This window comes from Schistocerca serialis, chromosome 3 (genome assembly GCF_023864345.2).
Source record: "Schistocerca serialis cubense isolate TAMUIC-IGC-003099 chromosome 3, iqSchSeri2.2, whole genome shotgun sequence".
In the NCBI taxonomy this organism is placed as follows: Eukaryota; Metazoa; Arthropoda; class Insecta; order Orthoptera; family Acrididae; genus Schistocerca; species Schistocerca serialis.
The window spans coordinates 997,278,911-997,293,134 of record NC_064640.1 but is presented as its reverse complement, the minus strand read 5'-3'; the positions used below and the strand labels follow the sequence as shown (position 1 = coordinate 997,293,134).

General features: G+C 43.9%; 1 protein-coding gene and 1 pseudogene across 5 annotated transcripts in view; both read left to right on the top strand.

Moving 5' to 3' along the window:
- The first annotated feature begins 4,275 nt into the window (after window positions 1-4,275).
- LOC126471447 (muscle calcium channel subunit alpha-1-like) overlaps window positions 4,276-14,224 on the top strand; it is an 876,499-nt gene continuing 866,550 nt past the window's right edge. For 4 of the 5 annotated variants that reach the window (XM_050099633.1, XM_050099629.1, XM_050099632.1 and 1 more), the window contains exon 1: window positions 4,276-4,340. In XM_050099633.1, the coding sequence (XP_049955590.1) occupies window positions 4,316-4,340 (25 nt within the window). In that variant the 5' untranslated portion in view covers window positions 4,276-4,315. The remainder of the gene's footprint in view (window positions 4,341-14,224) is intronic. The other variant, XM_050099631.1, reaches the window with a different exon arrangement.
- Window positions 11,326-11,445, top strand: LOC126472009 (5S ribosomal RNA; annotated as a pseudogene).

Genomic DNA, 14,224 nt, shown 5'->3' with positions numbered 1-14,224 from the left:
TCAATGCTGGGCCGTCAACAAGTGTCAGCATGCGAAACGTTCAACGAAACATCATCCATATGGCCGTTCGGAGCTGAAGGCCCACTTGTGTACCCCTGATGACTGCACGACACAAAGCTTTACGCGTCGTCTGGGCCTGTCAACGACGATATTGGACTATTGATGACTAGAAACATGCTGCCTGGTCGGATGAGTCTCGTTTCAAATCATATCGAGTGGATGGACGTGTAAGGGTGTGGAGACCATCTCTTGAATCCATGGATCCTGCGTGTCAACAGGGGACTGTTAAAGCTGGTGGAGGCTCTGTAATGGTGTGGGGCGTGTGTAGTTGAAGTCATATTATGGGACCCCTGATACGTCTAGATACGACGCTGGCAGGTGGCACATACGTAAGCATCCTGTCTGGTCACCTGCATCCATGTATAGCGGATCAGCGAAGATTGCATCCATTCATATCCACTTTGCATTCCGACGGACTTGTGCAACTACAGCAGGACGATGCGACTCCACACACGTCCAGAATTGCTACAGAGTGGCTCCAACTATATTGTTCTGAGTTTAAACACTTCCTCTGGCCACCGAACGTCCCAGACATGAACAATATTGAGCATATCTGTTAAGCCCTGCAACGTGCTGTTCAGAAGAGATCTCAACCCCCCTCGTATTCTTACGGATTTATGGACAGCCGTGCAGGATTCATGGTGTCATTTCTCTCCAGCACTACTTCAGACATTAATCGAGTCCATGCCGCGTCGTGTTGCGACACTTCTGCGTGCTGGCGGGAGCCCTGCACGATATTAGTCAGTTGTACCAGTTTCTTTGGCTCTTCAGTGTATATTCTTCTTCGTGCTCACGACGAACTGCGAGGCATGAACGTTACTTTAACTGTCTTAACTGCCAGAAAACAGCCTAGTAACAATTGGGAACTGAATTATGAGTCCTTTGTTCGTGTTTCGTTGAGTAGCTATGCTGTGTTCGGCAACAACAGATTGCTCGAGTTAAGTGTGTCGTCTGTGCTCCTGGCAACTTTCTACGACTGTCAGCACACTCTGCCCGAAGCGTCCTTACCGCATTTGCATGGAATACGGTAGACACCCTGTTTTGGAGGCCCAAATCATCTTTCTCCGTACCAATACCAGTACAAACAGTTGATTCACCGGAAAAGCTGAAGATCACACGAATAGAACTGCCGAACATCAGCACATCCTACCATTGCAGGAGAGACTATGGAGATCTAAGGGTTCACCAACAACATCTGGATACATTGATGATCATGAACAGTTCATGACTATCTCTCCTATCCTTCCAGCCAAGTACTGGTGACGAGATTTTCAGTACCCCATGAATACATGATCTCTTCAAGAATATGAAAAGAGTCCCTATTTTTGACTGAGACTGGGATTTTGTGGCATATGAAAGTACCACTTTGTCTGTCAGTCGTTTGACGGTCTCGTCTGCGAGTACACGCCGAGAAGTACCTTTGGTTCCGCATGACTGCAAACGAAGGTTTCAACGGACCACTAACAGCTACGATTTCCGAAGTCACCGTTGCGCCGCAGACGGGTGGAGATGTGACGACAATATTTTTTACACGTACATGTGTCGAAAGGTGGATAAGTGACTGACCGTATTCGTGTCTGCTGTCAATCGAAAGGCCCAGACTTCAATTCTCAATTATTCTTAGACTGTTTTTTGGCAGTAAACGTAACAGACGGGGCCCACAGTTCCTTGTGAGTGCAAAGGAAAAGATAACCTTGGCATTGGTCTGGGGTCGGCACTAAATTGCAGGATCCCTCATGACTTGGTTGAGTCACTTCGGAGGTTCGAGACGAACAACCACGGAACCATGCAGTGTAGTGATCATAACGATGTTTGGGCTAATGACTGCTTTGCTTTACGGGCCCAGATATTTAAAGGACTTGACTGTGTCAAGCAGGACAATACTAATACTGCATCCGGACATTACAAGTTTGATCTACCTACACATCTGCATTACCTTACAGTTTTTCATCAGTCATCACACCAGCTATAAATTTTATCTAAGTCGCCTTGTGTCTTCCTACAGTCATTCAACTTCGGCCCCTTACCGTGTACCACAGCATCAGCAAATAACCGCAGATTGCTGTCCAAACTGTCCACCAAATCGTTTACGTATATAGAGAACAACAGTGGTCCTATCACACTTCACTGGGACACTTCTGACGATACCCTTGTCTGTGATGAGCACTCGCCGTCGAGGACAACATACTGGGCCCTATTATTTAAGAAGTCTTCGAGCCACTCACATATCTGTGAACTTACTCCATACGCTTAACAGCCTGCAGTGGAGCGCTGTGTCAAATGCTTTCCTGAAATCTAGAAATAATTAGCCTGTTGCCCTTCATCCATAGTTTGCAGTACATCGTGTGAGAAAAGAGCAGGCTGAGTTTCGCACGAAAGATGCTTTCTAAAACCGTGCTGATTCGTGAACATAAGCTTCTCAGTTTCTAGGAAGTTTATTATATTCGAACTGGGAACATACCGGGTGATCAAAAAGTCAGTATAAATTTGAAAACTTAATAAACCACGGAATAATGTAGATAGAGAGGTAAAAATTGACACACATGCTTGTAGTGACATGGGGTTTTATTAGAACCAAAAAAAACAACACCCCATATTGCTAGACGCGTGAAAGATCTCTTGCGCGCGTCGTTTGGTGGTGATCGTGTGCTCAGCCGCCACTTTCGTCATGCATGGCCTCCCAGGTCCCCAGATCTCTGTCCGTGCGATTATTGGCTTTGGGGTTACCTGAAATCGCAAGTGTATCGTGATCGACCGACATCTCTTGAGATGCTGAAAGACAACATCCGACGCCAATGCCTCACCATAACTCCGGACTTGCTTTACAGTGCTGTTCACAACATTATTCCTCGACTACAGCTATTGTTGAGGGATGATGGTGGACATATTGAGCATTTCCTGAAAAAAACATCATCTTTGCTTTGTCTTACTTTGTTATGCTAATTATTGCTATTCTGACCAAATGAAGCGCCATCTGTCGAACATTTTTTCAACGTTTGTATTTTTTTGGTTCTAATAAAACTCCATGTCATTCCAAGCATGTGTGTCAATTTGTACCTCTCTATCTACATTATTCCGTGATTTATTCAGTTTTCAAATTTATACTGACTTTTTGATCACCCGGTATTCAAAGATTCTGCAGCAAACCGAAGTTAGGGATATTGGTCTGTAATTTTCGGGGTCCTTTCTTTATCCTTTTATACAAAGGAGTGACCTTCTCCTTTTTCCAGTCAGTTGATAAGAGCTGACGGTAGGGTTCGAGTGTGGTGCAGACCGCACGAAGCCGTTCAACTGAACCGATTATTGACCATTTGCAGCCATTCGTGGACCTCGCGTTCTCAAACGACGACGGTATTTTTATGGATGACAAACGATCCACGTCACCGGGCCTCAATTGCTCGCCATTGGCTCGAACATTCTGGAGAGTTCGAGCGAATGATTTTGCCACCCAGATAGCCCGACACGAATCAGTTTGTGCACAATATCCTGCACCGGAAAGACTCGCGCAGTTACGGACGGCTATAGAGGCAGCACGAATCTATATTTCTGCAGAGGACTTTGACTCGTTGCAGTCCACGCGATGTCGAGTTGCTGGGTAGGAGGTGGTCCGACACAATATCCCACAATTTTTGTCTCCTCGGTATAAGTTCTACGTACTACATCTTGTCTGTATACTAAGTTACGAAGGATTGCTACTGATATTGTTAGGGATGCTACTCATTACGTCTTTCGTCACTGTGGGGAAAAAAAGAACTCTGAGATGTTGACCAAAAAGGTGACTACTTATTAAAACGCGTTTGTGAGCTGCGGGCCGAGATATTGAGAATTCGCCCTCGTATTAGCTGTCCACTCTGACTCCGGAAGTGTCCCGTACCTCGGCTCCAGAGCAGAGGCGCAGGAGATGGACGATTCCCGCGGGAGCGCCTCCATTGCCCTCGCATTAGGGGGTCAGCTTATCGATCGGGGGAGCCGTTCGGAGCATTGGCTATCCTGTGGGATCCCGGTAGGATCTGTGTGGCGGGTGGCGAGCGTGTCGATATAGGAGGCCGGCGGCCGCGGAGGAGCAGCGGCAGCGGCAGCGGCAGCGGCGGACCCGGCGCCGCACCACGCGCCTCCCGTCTGCGCGGCCGGCGGCTGCGCGCGCACGGTGGGTGTGGCCGCCCGCTGGCCGGCGACCGGCGCGCTCCGCCACCGCCAAAGAACACCAGTCATGCACGAACATGAGACGAGGTAGTAGCGGACTCGTGCTACCGCCATGGACGCCGCCTTCCATTCCCCAGGTGAGTCCTCCGGCTTCTGGCGGCACGCTACCCGCTGCCTGCGCGCCCCTTCCGACGGCGGTGTCTGGAGGGTAGGAAGGTGTCCCGCGCGCACCCGCTGCGCCGGCGTGACCTGCGCGCCGCTGCCCGCTGGCCGTTGCCGTCGGGTCGCTGTCTTCCCGCCACCGCCGTCGACCACCGGCTCCGACAAAAGCCGCACTTCCTTTCTCTATCGAAGAAGCGGAACGAAATTGTACATCCGATTCAAATTTCGTGAAATGAACGTTCGATTAAGCAGTAAATAATTACGAGCTGAAGTCCGTCGTCAGATAGGACCGTAAATTTCTCATCCATCTCTCACGTACTTTTTCCTGTGCTGTGAAACTTACCCACACGAAATATGAAATACGAGGGAGACTTGGATGCTTTAATAGGCACGCAACTCATTTTCCTCATATTTTAGTTGCAACGGGGCGCGCAACGCAAATAATTTTTTTTGGATTATCGTATTTTTTTTTAAATGTGCTAATCCAATCTGCTATAGTCAGTGCGACAATTGTCATTCAAAAAACTCACTCTTCCGTCGCCCCGTACGCCAATGGAATAGGCAGAGCGACTAATATTGATACAAAGTTATATTCTCTTGTGTTAAGATGGACCTAGGCCCGCAAATAATTACGACAAAACGAGTCATTCGTATGAGGAAACTTAACAGATTGCTATGTAAATTTTTTTAAGTTCTTATTTTCTTTGTCACGATTCGAAGCAGACACCTTCAGCCAATGTGAATAAAATTGTGTTCGCTGCCTCTCTGTAACGAGAATCTGTTAATTCGTCACAGCACCTGTAAAACTTCGCTATGCGTCTTGGCAAAGCATTTTATTAGTTTTCTTTTGAGTCTTCCGACATACATAATAACCAGCATGCCACTTGAGATTGCTTTCCCGCTTATTTACATCTTTTTATATGACTCGTGCTTGGCGTCGCTTTAAATTATTGTGCTCGCATAAAATCCGATTAGAGACGTCTTTGGACTACAATGTTCGATTTCAAAGGGATATATTGCTGTAACTAATCCTGCTATTCGCACTTGGCGCGTTTTAGTTTGAGAATACAATTCAAATTTTCTTTAAAAGTAGGAATTTTTTTATATATTACTAACTCTTCGGCAACTACTGTTCTTGTATTGCGAAACGTGGAAGAACTCGCCACATATTGCACATTTACAAACTGTGCTTTGGTACGCAGTTAGTAATATTACAAGACATGTCAAAGAAACACGTGATATGCGATGCACTCGCCAAACACTAGCAAAATGTAAAACTTACGCCGTTTCCAAAAATGCCATATTTTTGGGAGTGATGGTTAGCTCTTTCTGGACATCCTGTTTCGTAATGCAGTTTCACGCAAAACATACGAACATGGAATATTGCTATAATAGCTTAAGAATGTAGAGTCGGCTTAACATCTGTAAGTTGTCGTGCATCAACGTAATCGAAAATCTATTATGAGTAACATTTTAAATATATGAGCCTCGATTTTTTGGCGTTCGTCAATCCTTGTTATCGAACCGCATGATGTAAAAGTTCGCAGTTGTAGCCACGTTATGGTAACGGTACAGGAAAACATTTTCTTTATTTCACATTCGTTATTTTTACGCATCTGAGATTCTGTTGGTGATAGTTATTTACTTTCTAATCGCTCGAACGCGCATTAGGGGCAGTCTTGGTTACATCAAAGCAGGTTTGTTTGCCGTTACAGTTAGAATTCCCCAATAAATTAATATACCATTGAAGTGAGTGGCGTTGTGAAGTCTGGCTGCTCATATTCTTGGCTGGGAGAGCACCGGATACACTTGCCTGAAAACTTCAGTACTTATCATGTGTTTCCCAACGCTCACCTGTGTGAATGCAGTCCTTACTTTCAAATTACTTTACATCTGATCCGTCATATACTACACAACAAACATGTGTAAACGTTGCTGAAATACTCTTCGCCGAATACTGTTTACTCTCACTAAATCCGAACGTTTTGCCCCTCCTTTAGCGACCTCAATTCAACCGGAAATACAGCTTTGAGGGAAAAACTGACATTAACCACAATGCTGATCAAACAATAACAAACGCAGCTTGGCAACTGGAGCAGTCGCACCGACACTTCAGTCCAGCCACAGTTTTGTGCTATCAGAATGTTGTAGGCTGCAATCCAAGCAGGTTTCAGGTCGTAGATGTGGGTAATGGTGGTAAGACTTTCGTTAGAAATTTTATGTAAACGCAAACAATTGCGCGTATCGCGTGTTAGTGAAAGTAGCTAAAAAATTGTTAATTGCAAATTTGATGCATGACACGGATATGCTGTTATCTGAAAGAGTAAGCGGGATTTAGTCTCATTTTATCTGCATCTTACGTTTTCTAACTGCGCAAATATAAGGTGGTAAATCCACAGTTAGGTAACTCTCGCGCCTCTCGTCGCTTTCAAACCAAGAACTAGAATTCATTCCGGTGTACACATATCAGTTAATATTTTGAGAAGTGTATTCGTCCCTTATGAGCCAACATCATGAAAGTAACGCCAATCGTTCAGCAATTTTGTGACGATGGCGAAAATAAATTTTACGACTGGCGGAGACTACTACGAAATTCTCGTAATATTGAAGGTGTATTTAATTTGTACTGCCGCACGTCCTCCCACCCAGAAAAGATTATTCACAACTTGTATTCCACATGTTTCTTCTCAGGCTCTCGCAAGTTGTGTTGTTGAAAATATTAACGATCGATGGCATTAACGTTATGCAGTCACAACCGTTTCTTGTCGCAATATGGTTGGCGACACACAGTATTCCCTAACCCTTCCCAGATACTTAACACAACAAGGGAAGCACGAATTATTCGAATGATACTTACAGATAATCAAGAAGCATTTAAAGCATTTAATATGCGTAAGCAATAACCATTATGACATGCAAATAAAGTGCTAAAGCTATCTTGTGTAAAAAAAGAATTCTTGGAAAGATACTGACAGACATCTTCGACGTTAAACAAACTACCACTCCCTGTATTGATTAAAAAAACTGAAAATTGTTTTTTTTTCTTTGTAGTAGAGTTTTATGCTTTTGGGGGTTATTGTGTCATACACCGCACTCAGATCAACAAAGGCAGCACCGATGACGAGACCTTTCTCGAAGCCTTCCTCAGTATGCTGCGTAAGATTCAAAACGCTCTACGCAAGATCGCCCAGGTCGGAAACCGGCTTACTCTCTAATGGGCTTATCTTCGGTGAGTTGAGTGGGCTGGCTCACTAGAGCAGCTTCAATAAAGGGCAGAGCAAAAATATTGGCTGAAAATTTTTCGAATCATCTGGTGAGTTTCCGGGCTTTATTATAAGGGTTATTTAAGCTTGTCTGGAGAGCTTCGGAGTGTTAAACGTTTCTAGGCAATTGTTGGACGTTTGGCGCAGCCAGTCGATGTCTCTTTCACCAAGCCCTTTTAGCAGTTCTACACGTGCGTTGTCTATCCCAACAGCTTTGCTATCTTTCAGACCTCGGGTTCCGCGATTTCTTCAGTTGTGATAGGATGGCTGATGCTGTCATTTTGTGTGTCACGTTCTATCTTATCAACAACCTTTAGTCGTTTCTCGCTGCACTCCCAATGAGCAGAAGTTTGTGGGCGATTTTATTTGCAGTGACGTTGCTAAATAATGCACGATCGCATAGATCGTTATGGATTACTGTTGAGCTATTCAGGTTTTCAGAGAAGAAACTCACATTATAACTAGGTTTTAATGCGCGATTATTGTGTTTGCGTGGACTTTCAACAAAGGCTAGAGAAAGAGGTGCAGTCTCCATCCTTCATCGCGCGGGAAGTAACTCGTAAAATTCCAAGAATCTGTATTATCAGACACATTATATCCACCCTTCGAGCTTTATTATATCTTCCACGTAAGTTATGTGACGTTGTGGTAAGAATAAATAATGAACGAGTAGAGGCATACAGAGTGCCATGTTATAATTCCAAATGGAAAGTGTTAGGGGCTCGCAGTTTCTTCACGTGGTAGGTCCTGCGTTTTTTTTAACGTGGTCGGAGGTACAAATTACTGCTTGAAATTTCGTGCAGAATAGTAAGAGAAGTACGAGAATGTCGTGTTTCTTTGTATCATTTACAGACAGTGTCGATCTATCGTTACAGCTAACTTGTATATATATAACGTTAGTTTCTGGCAGCAAAAGTGATTATGCTTGCAGCTGTCAGATCGATTCAAGTTTGTCTATAGCAGTAACATCTTACGACCACCAAGAAATTTTCTTCTTTGCGTAAATGAAAAAATCTCTGTAATCATCAAACTTTATAACAAAGCAACAATATTCTCACACTATTCTAACCGCAGAACAGGACAACATTTATTTAGAGAAACAGTAGAAGGCCCCAATCCTGCCTAATTTGCTTGTTTTATCAGCCATCCGTAAGTTTACTTGCTAGCGGCTGTATGTATTAGTTTTACAACATTGCGTTTACAACCCCTAATGTTCTTAAACGAAACTTTAATTTCCTAGATTAATAATAATTCCAACGAGAACAGCTTTCCAGCGGCCCACATAATGAATCGATCCCATCAAGCTCTCCTCTCTTTCCACTTTCATCGCAGTGGTTAGACACTGGACTCGCATTCGGGAGGACGGTGGTTCAGATCCCTGTCCGATTACATGTTAATTTTGGTTTCCCGTGATTACACTAAATCTATTCAAACAAATGCGGGGATGGTTCCTTTGAAAGGGCACGGCAGATTTCATTCTCCATCCATGAAACATTCGGTAGCCGGTGTGTAAATGAAGAATTACCATCGTCCTGAAGGGGAAGAGAATGACTCTTTATTTTAACAGAATACCTAACATCATTTCGTATTTTTACTGTCCGTACCGCACATGCTAAAATCTATAGGGAAGTTTCTTTTTTATGAAATCAGTCTTTGTGGCTAATTCAAACACTTGAATATTATCCTCATGATTCTTTAATTATGTTCTAAGCATCCTCAATGACCCGTAACACGTTTAGCCTGTTTCAGTGCAATACAAATGTAAGAAACGATTCCAGGCCATCGCAAGTAAAATGATGATGATCTAACAAATCACGAAACGTGTTCACCAAAGGTTGTTTGCAGCATAAAAGCAGAATATAATGTCAAAGAGAGGATAATTTTCTTCATATGTATTGTCTGCATTAGTTCTAGTCATATATTATAAGCCACATAAAAGGATACGAAAACAAACGAAACGAAACCCGTATGGACGACAAACTGTATTGAAGTAGTAGCATCTAGTCTTTGTGTTGTGTTAACTTTATTTCTTAAAGCCATAACTGGTTTCAGTGTGTCTTTTTGTAGTTTAACTCCTATGAGAATGTTTCAGGTGTATGATGTACACTTGGGCTCTAAAATAGTGTTAATCAGCGTGGTTAGCTACTAGTTTCGAATAAAAGTGGCCAACTGACGATCTGTATAAATCACATTAGTGTAAGAATTCCTACTATTCCTACTATTCATCATACTGTAGTGACGAACAATTGGCACCAATTTTTGTTCCTTCTGAGGTAAAATTTATTGGTCGAACAGCGTTGTAGGCTATAATGCAACACTTACGAAGTAATACGTTGTACTGCTCATTTATAAAATTATAAAACACTCCGTCACTCTAGTATAATATAGCTCCTGCACTTTTACAGAGATGTGGAGCTTGTGTTTAACTGTGCCGGTCGAAGTGGCCGTGCGGTTAAAGGCGCTGCAGTCTGGAACCGCAAGACCGCTACGGTCGCAGGTTCGAATCCTGCCCCGGGCATGGATGTTTGTGATGTCCTTAGGTTAGTTAGGTTTAACTAGTTGAAAGTTCTAGGGGACTAATGACCTCAGCAGTTGAGTCCCATAGTGCTCAGAGCCATTTTGTTTAACTGCGCCATCTATAACTGAGTCTAGCAGCTTACCAAGACAAACGAGTGTGTACAGTAATCAAATTGTGCATTATTCAAATGAAACTTTCATGCAGAATATAAATTATCAAAATCTGAAGGGAAAGTGCCCAAACATTCTCACAATTTAAACAAATTTTGTTGCTTGTAGTGATTTGGCTGGCCGAAGTGGCTGAGCGATTCTCGGCGCTTCAGTCAGGAATCGCGCGACCGTTACGGTCGCAGGTTCGAGTCCTGTCTCGGGCATGGATGTGTGTGATGTCCTTAGGTTAGTTAGGTTTAAGTAGTTCTAAGTTATAGGGGACTGATGACCTCAGTTGTTAAGTCCCTAGTGCTCAGAGCCATTTGAACCATTTTTGGTGATTTCAGTACAACCTACATTCCAGTACAGTCACCCAATCCCTTAGTCTACAGTGGACAAAACTCGGTTATTCATGTGACAAATGTTTGCTCTTTACTTGGCTGCAAATATACAATATATCATCTACAGGGCGAGTCCGGAATCCACTGACAAAATTTAGGAGTGTGTCAGGGAAATTTTCTCATTCTTTCAGAATAAGAGTCTATTCCGTCTGTTACCTGAATTACCCTTCTCTCTATAAGAATTCCGTCACAAGAGTGAAGAAGCCTGTAATCTGCATCACCAAAACGCACAACATAAAACTCTTTGTCGCAGGCGCCTATCTGACGCTGCAAAGGTACCGTAATGTAGTTTCTGTCGCCGCCGGAACAGTAAAATCGCTTTTCCACGGCATTGAATGTATTCGCAATTGCAAATATAGACAGTCATCAGCTGTATAATGGAATGACAACAGTGAAAATTCGTGCCGGCCCGGGACTCCAACTCGAATATTCCGCTTATCGCGAGCGGTCTTCTTACCATTTGGCTATCCGAGCACGACACACAGCCAGACAAGTCGTCAACCATCCGTCTACATCCTGTACTCGTACATCCATTATGTAAATTCCCGTACAGGTCAGGTATTATACTTACACCATTTGACATGCATGCATGTTCAAAGGAATTTTGCATCGTAATTCACAATAATACAACCAACGGCCTTGCCACAGTGGTAACACCGGTTCCCGTCAGATCACCGAAGTTAAGCAATGTAGGGCTGGGCTAGCACTTGGATGGGTGACCATCCGGTCTGCCGAGCGCGCTGTTGGCAAGAGGGGTGCATTCAGCCATTGTGAGGCAAACTGAGGAGCTACTCGATTGAGAAGTAGCGGCTCCTGTCTCGGAAACTGACCTATGGCCGGGAGAGCGGTGTGCTGACCACATGCCCCTCCATATTCGCATCCAGTGACGATTGTGGGGTTGAGGATGACACGGCGGCCAGTCTGAACCTTTGGGCCTTCATGGCCTGTGCGGGAGGAGTTTTTAATTCACAATAACACAGGCACTGCACTATCGTACTTTCCCACTGCCGTTAGTGAACTCGAGATATTCACATCGGCCGACGCTTCATCAAATGAACCTGTTGACACTGTTGCGTATTACTGTTAACGTAGAACTAGCACTACCGGAAAAACGGATCCGAAACGGAACCAAGTCGTACCGAAGGCAAGCAAAATGGCGAAGAGTAAAAAGTGGGCATGACAGTTGTCGACAGTAAATATTAGTCGACCACAATATCATTGCACCTGGGAGGAGACGGTTCTTCAGGCGGCTTATCGTGATTATTTCACGAGGACACGCTGAACCATCTGTTGGTATTAGCACAGCTGTCTTGCAATCATTCACAATGCGTTATGTTTTTCTTAGTAGCCGCTATACTTCATTGCTGTAAAGTGCCCACGTGTTATCGACAACGGGCACGGGAGGCCAAGTACAATAACATTGTGGTCGGGTAATGCTGCTAGTGAAACGAACAAGTTTGTTTCCAAACAAGACGCCCAACACATACCGTCGATATCTGCACTATTGTACAGATATTTTCATTGTACTACAGATTCAAAGATAAAATAGGGGTAAGAAAACGAATTAACAGCAGAATATTTAGCAGACTTCAATCGATGTAAAATCATCTCTAAGGTAATTCGTCTGACGCAGATGTCACTTTCGTTTTCGGCCCCTCATTAAACTATACCCTATCTTAAAAAAGATTTCCTACCATTAAGATAATTATTTTAAAAAAAAAGGTCTAGCACGAAACTCAAAAATGCTTTATACGAACTTTCAGACAAATACATCACTTTTGAAAGTCTATGCTAACGAATTTGTCTACAGTACAGAGTCCAGGCACGGACGGGGTTCGAGCAGAATGACATAAGGGGAAATAATAATCACGAAGTGGTGGAGATTTGTTCCCGCAATAAAATCTAATGAACACACTGTTACTTTTATGGAATGGACATTAAGCTTCGTTACATTTGGGAATTGGGGAGCACTTTGTATATAGTTCGTTGCTGCTGATATAACAGGGTCATAAATAACCTAGAATTACGGCAATTTATACACAAATTCCAGAAAAGTAAACAAAAACGTGAGTATTTATTAATGATGCCGGTAATAATGTCAAGGCTTTGAAGCATTCAGTAATCGTAACGATCCACCAGAGACCAAGAGGCATTTATCCCAAAATACTCCGAAAATATCACTAAATGCAGCCGTGGCACGGACGGTTCTTGTAGTCATGCAGGAGGAGGAGATTAGCGTTTAACGTCCGTCTGCAATGGGGTCATTAGAGACGGAGCACAAGCTCGGATTAGGGAAGAATGGGGAAGGAAATTGGTAGTGCCCTTTCAAAGGAACCATCCCGACATTTGCCTGAAACGATTTAGGAAAATCACGGAAAACCTAAATCAGGATGGTCGGACGTGAGTTTGAACCGTCGTCCTCCCGAATGCGAGTCCACTATGCTAACGACTGCGCCACCTCGCTCGGTTTAATTCTTATTAACGTTTAAAAAGTCCCGAAATGAGGTAGATGACGCTGAGACAAGTGATTTTATATGACACATGAGGCTGCAAATGTCGGAAAATACCTATAAAGTGGATGACAAATGTTGAACGTGTGACGTCACCAGCTGACGTACATCGTCATACGTGCAGCGGTTGGGCTTGTCGGTGCTACCCTCGCCGATAGGGGGCAGGGCTGCGCATCGCTCCCCTAGGCTTCTTTTTTGTGAACGTGATATATGTTACAAAATGATTGTCCTCGGTGTAGCCGAGCAAAACCTGTTCTTATTTTGTGTTTCTTTCCGTTTGTTCCTTCATGTTTTGTTTACTGACTTTATTCAGTAAAAAAAGCCTAGGTCACGTACAGGTAGCTACAGAGGTTGGAAGTGTATACTTAGTTACTTACGACGCGATACCAAAGGTTTTGGGTGTACTGTACTTCGCAATAAAAAAGTGGAGACCGCGAGATCGGTAAATAGTAAATCTTACCTCAGTGTAAATACATAGCGTCTGATGCACTGCAAAAAAATACTGCCTGCCACATGTAAGACTCGAATCCAAAGCACTATGTGCTTAAGTCGCGCTCGTAGGAACGTGCGGCGAGGTAAGTCACCTGGAGACATCACATGTTCAACAATTGTCATCCACCTTTGGGGTATTTCCCGACATTTGCGGCCCCGTAATTCTTACACCGAATTTCTGTTGATTTCGTCCGCCTGCTTAGCTGGATGGTAAAGTGCTCGCCTCCCATGCAGTGGGCCCGGGTTCGATTCCCGGCAGCGTTGGAGATTTTCTCCTCTTGTGGACTGGGTGTTGTGTTGTCCTCATCTTCATTTCATCCTCATCACCGGCACACGAGTCGCCCAATGTTGCGTCGACTGCAATAAAACTCGCATTCGGCGGCCGAACTTCACCGGATGGGGCATCCTGGACAGCGATGCCATACGATCATTTCATTTCATTCTGTTGATTTCGTTTATCAGGATACTCGAGAATGGTACAAGACTGAAACTGTACAATAGTACGACAGATAAAGAAAAACCGGAC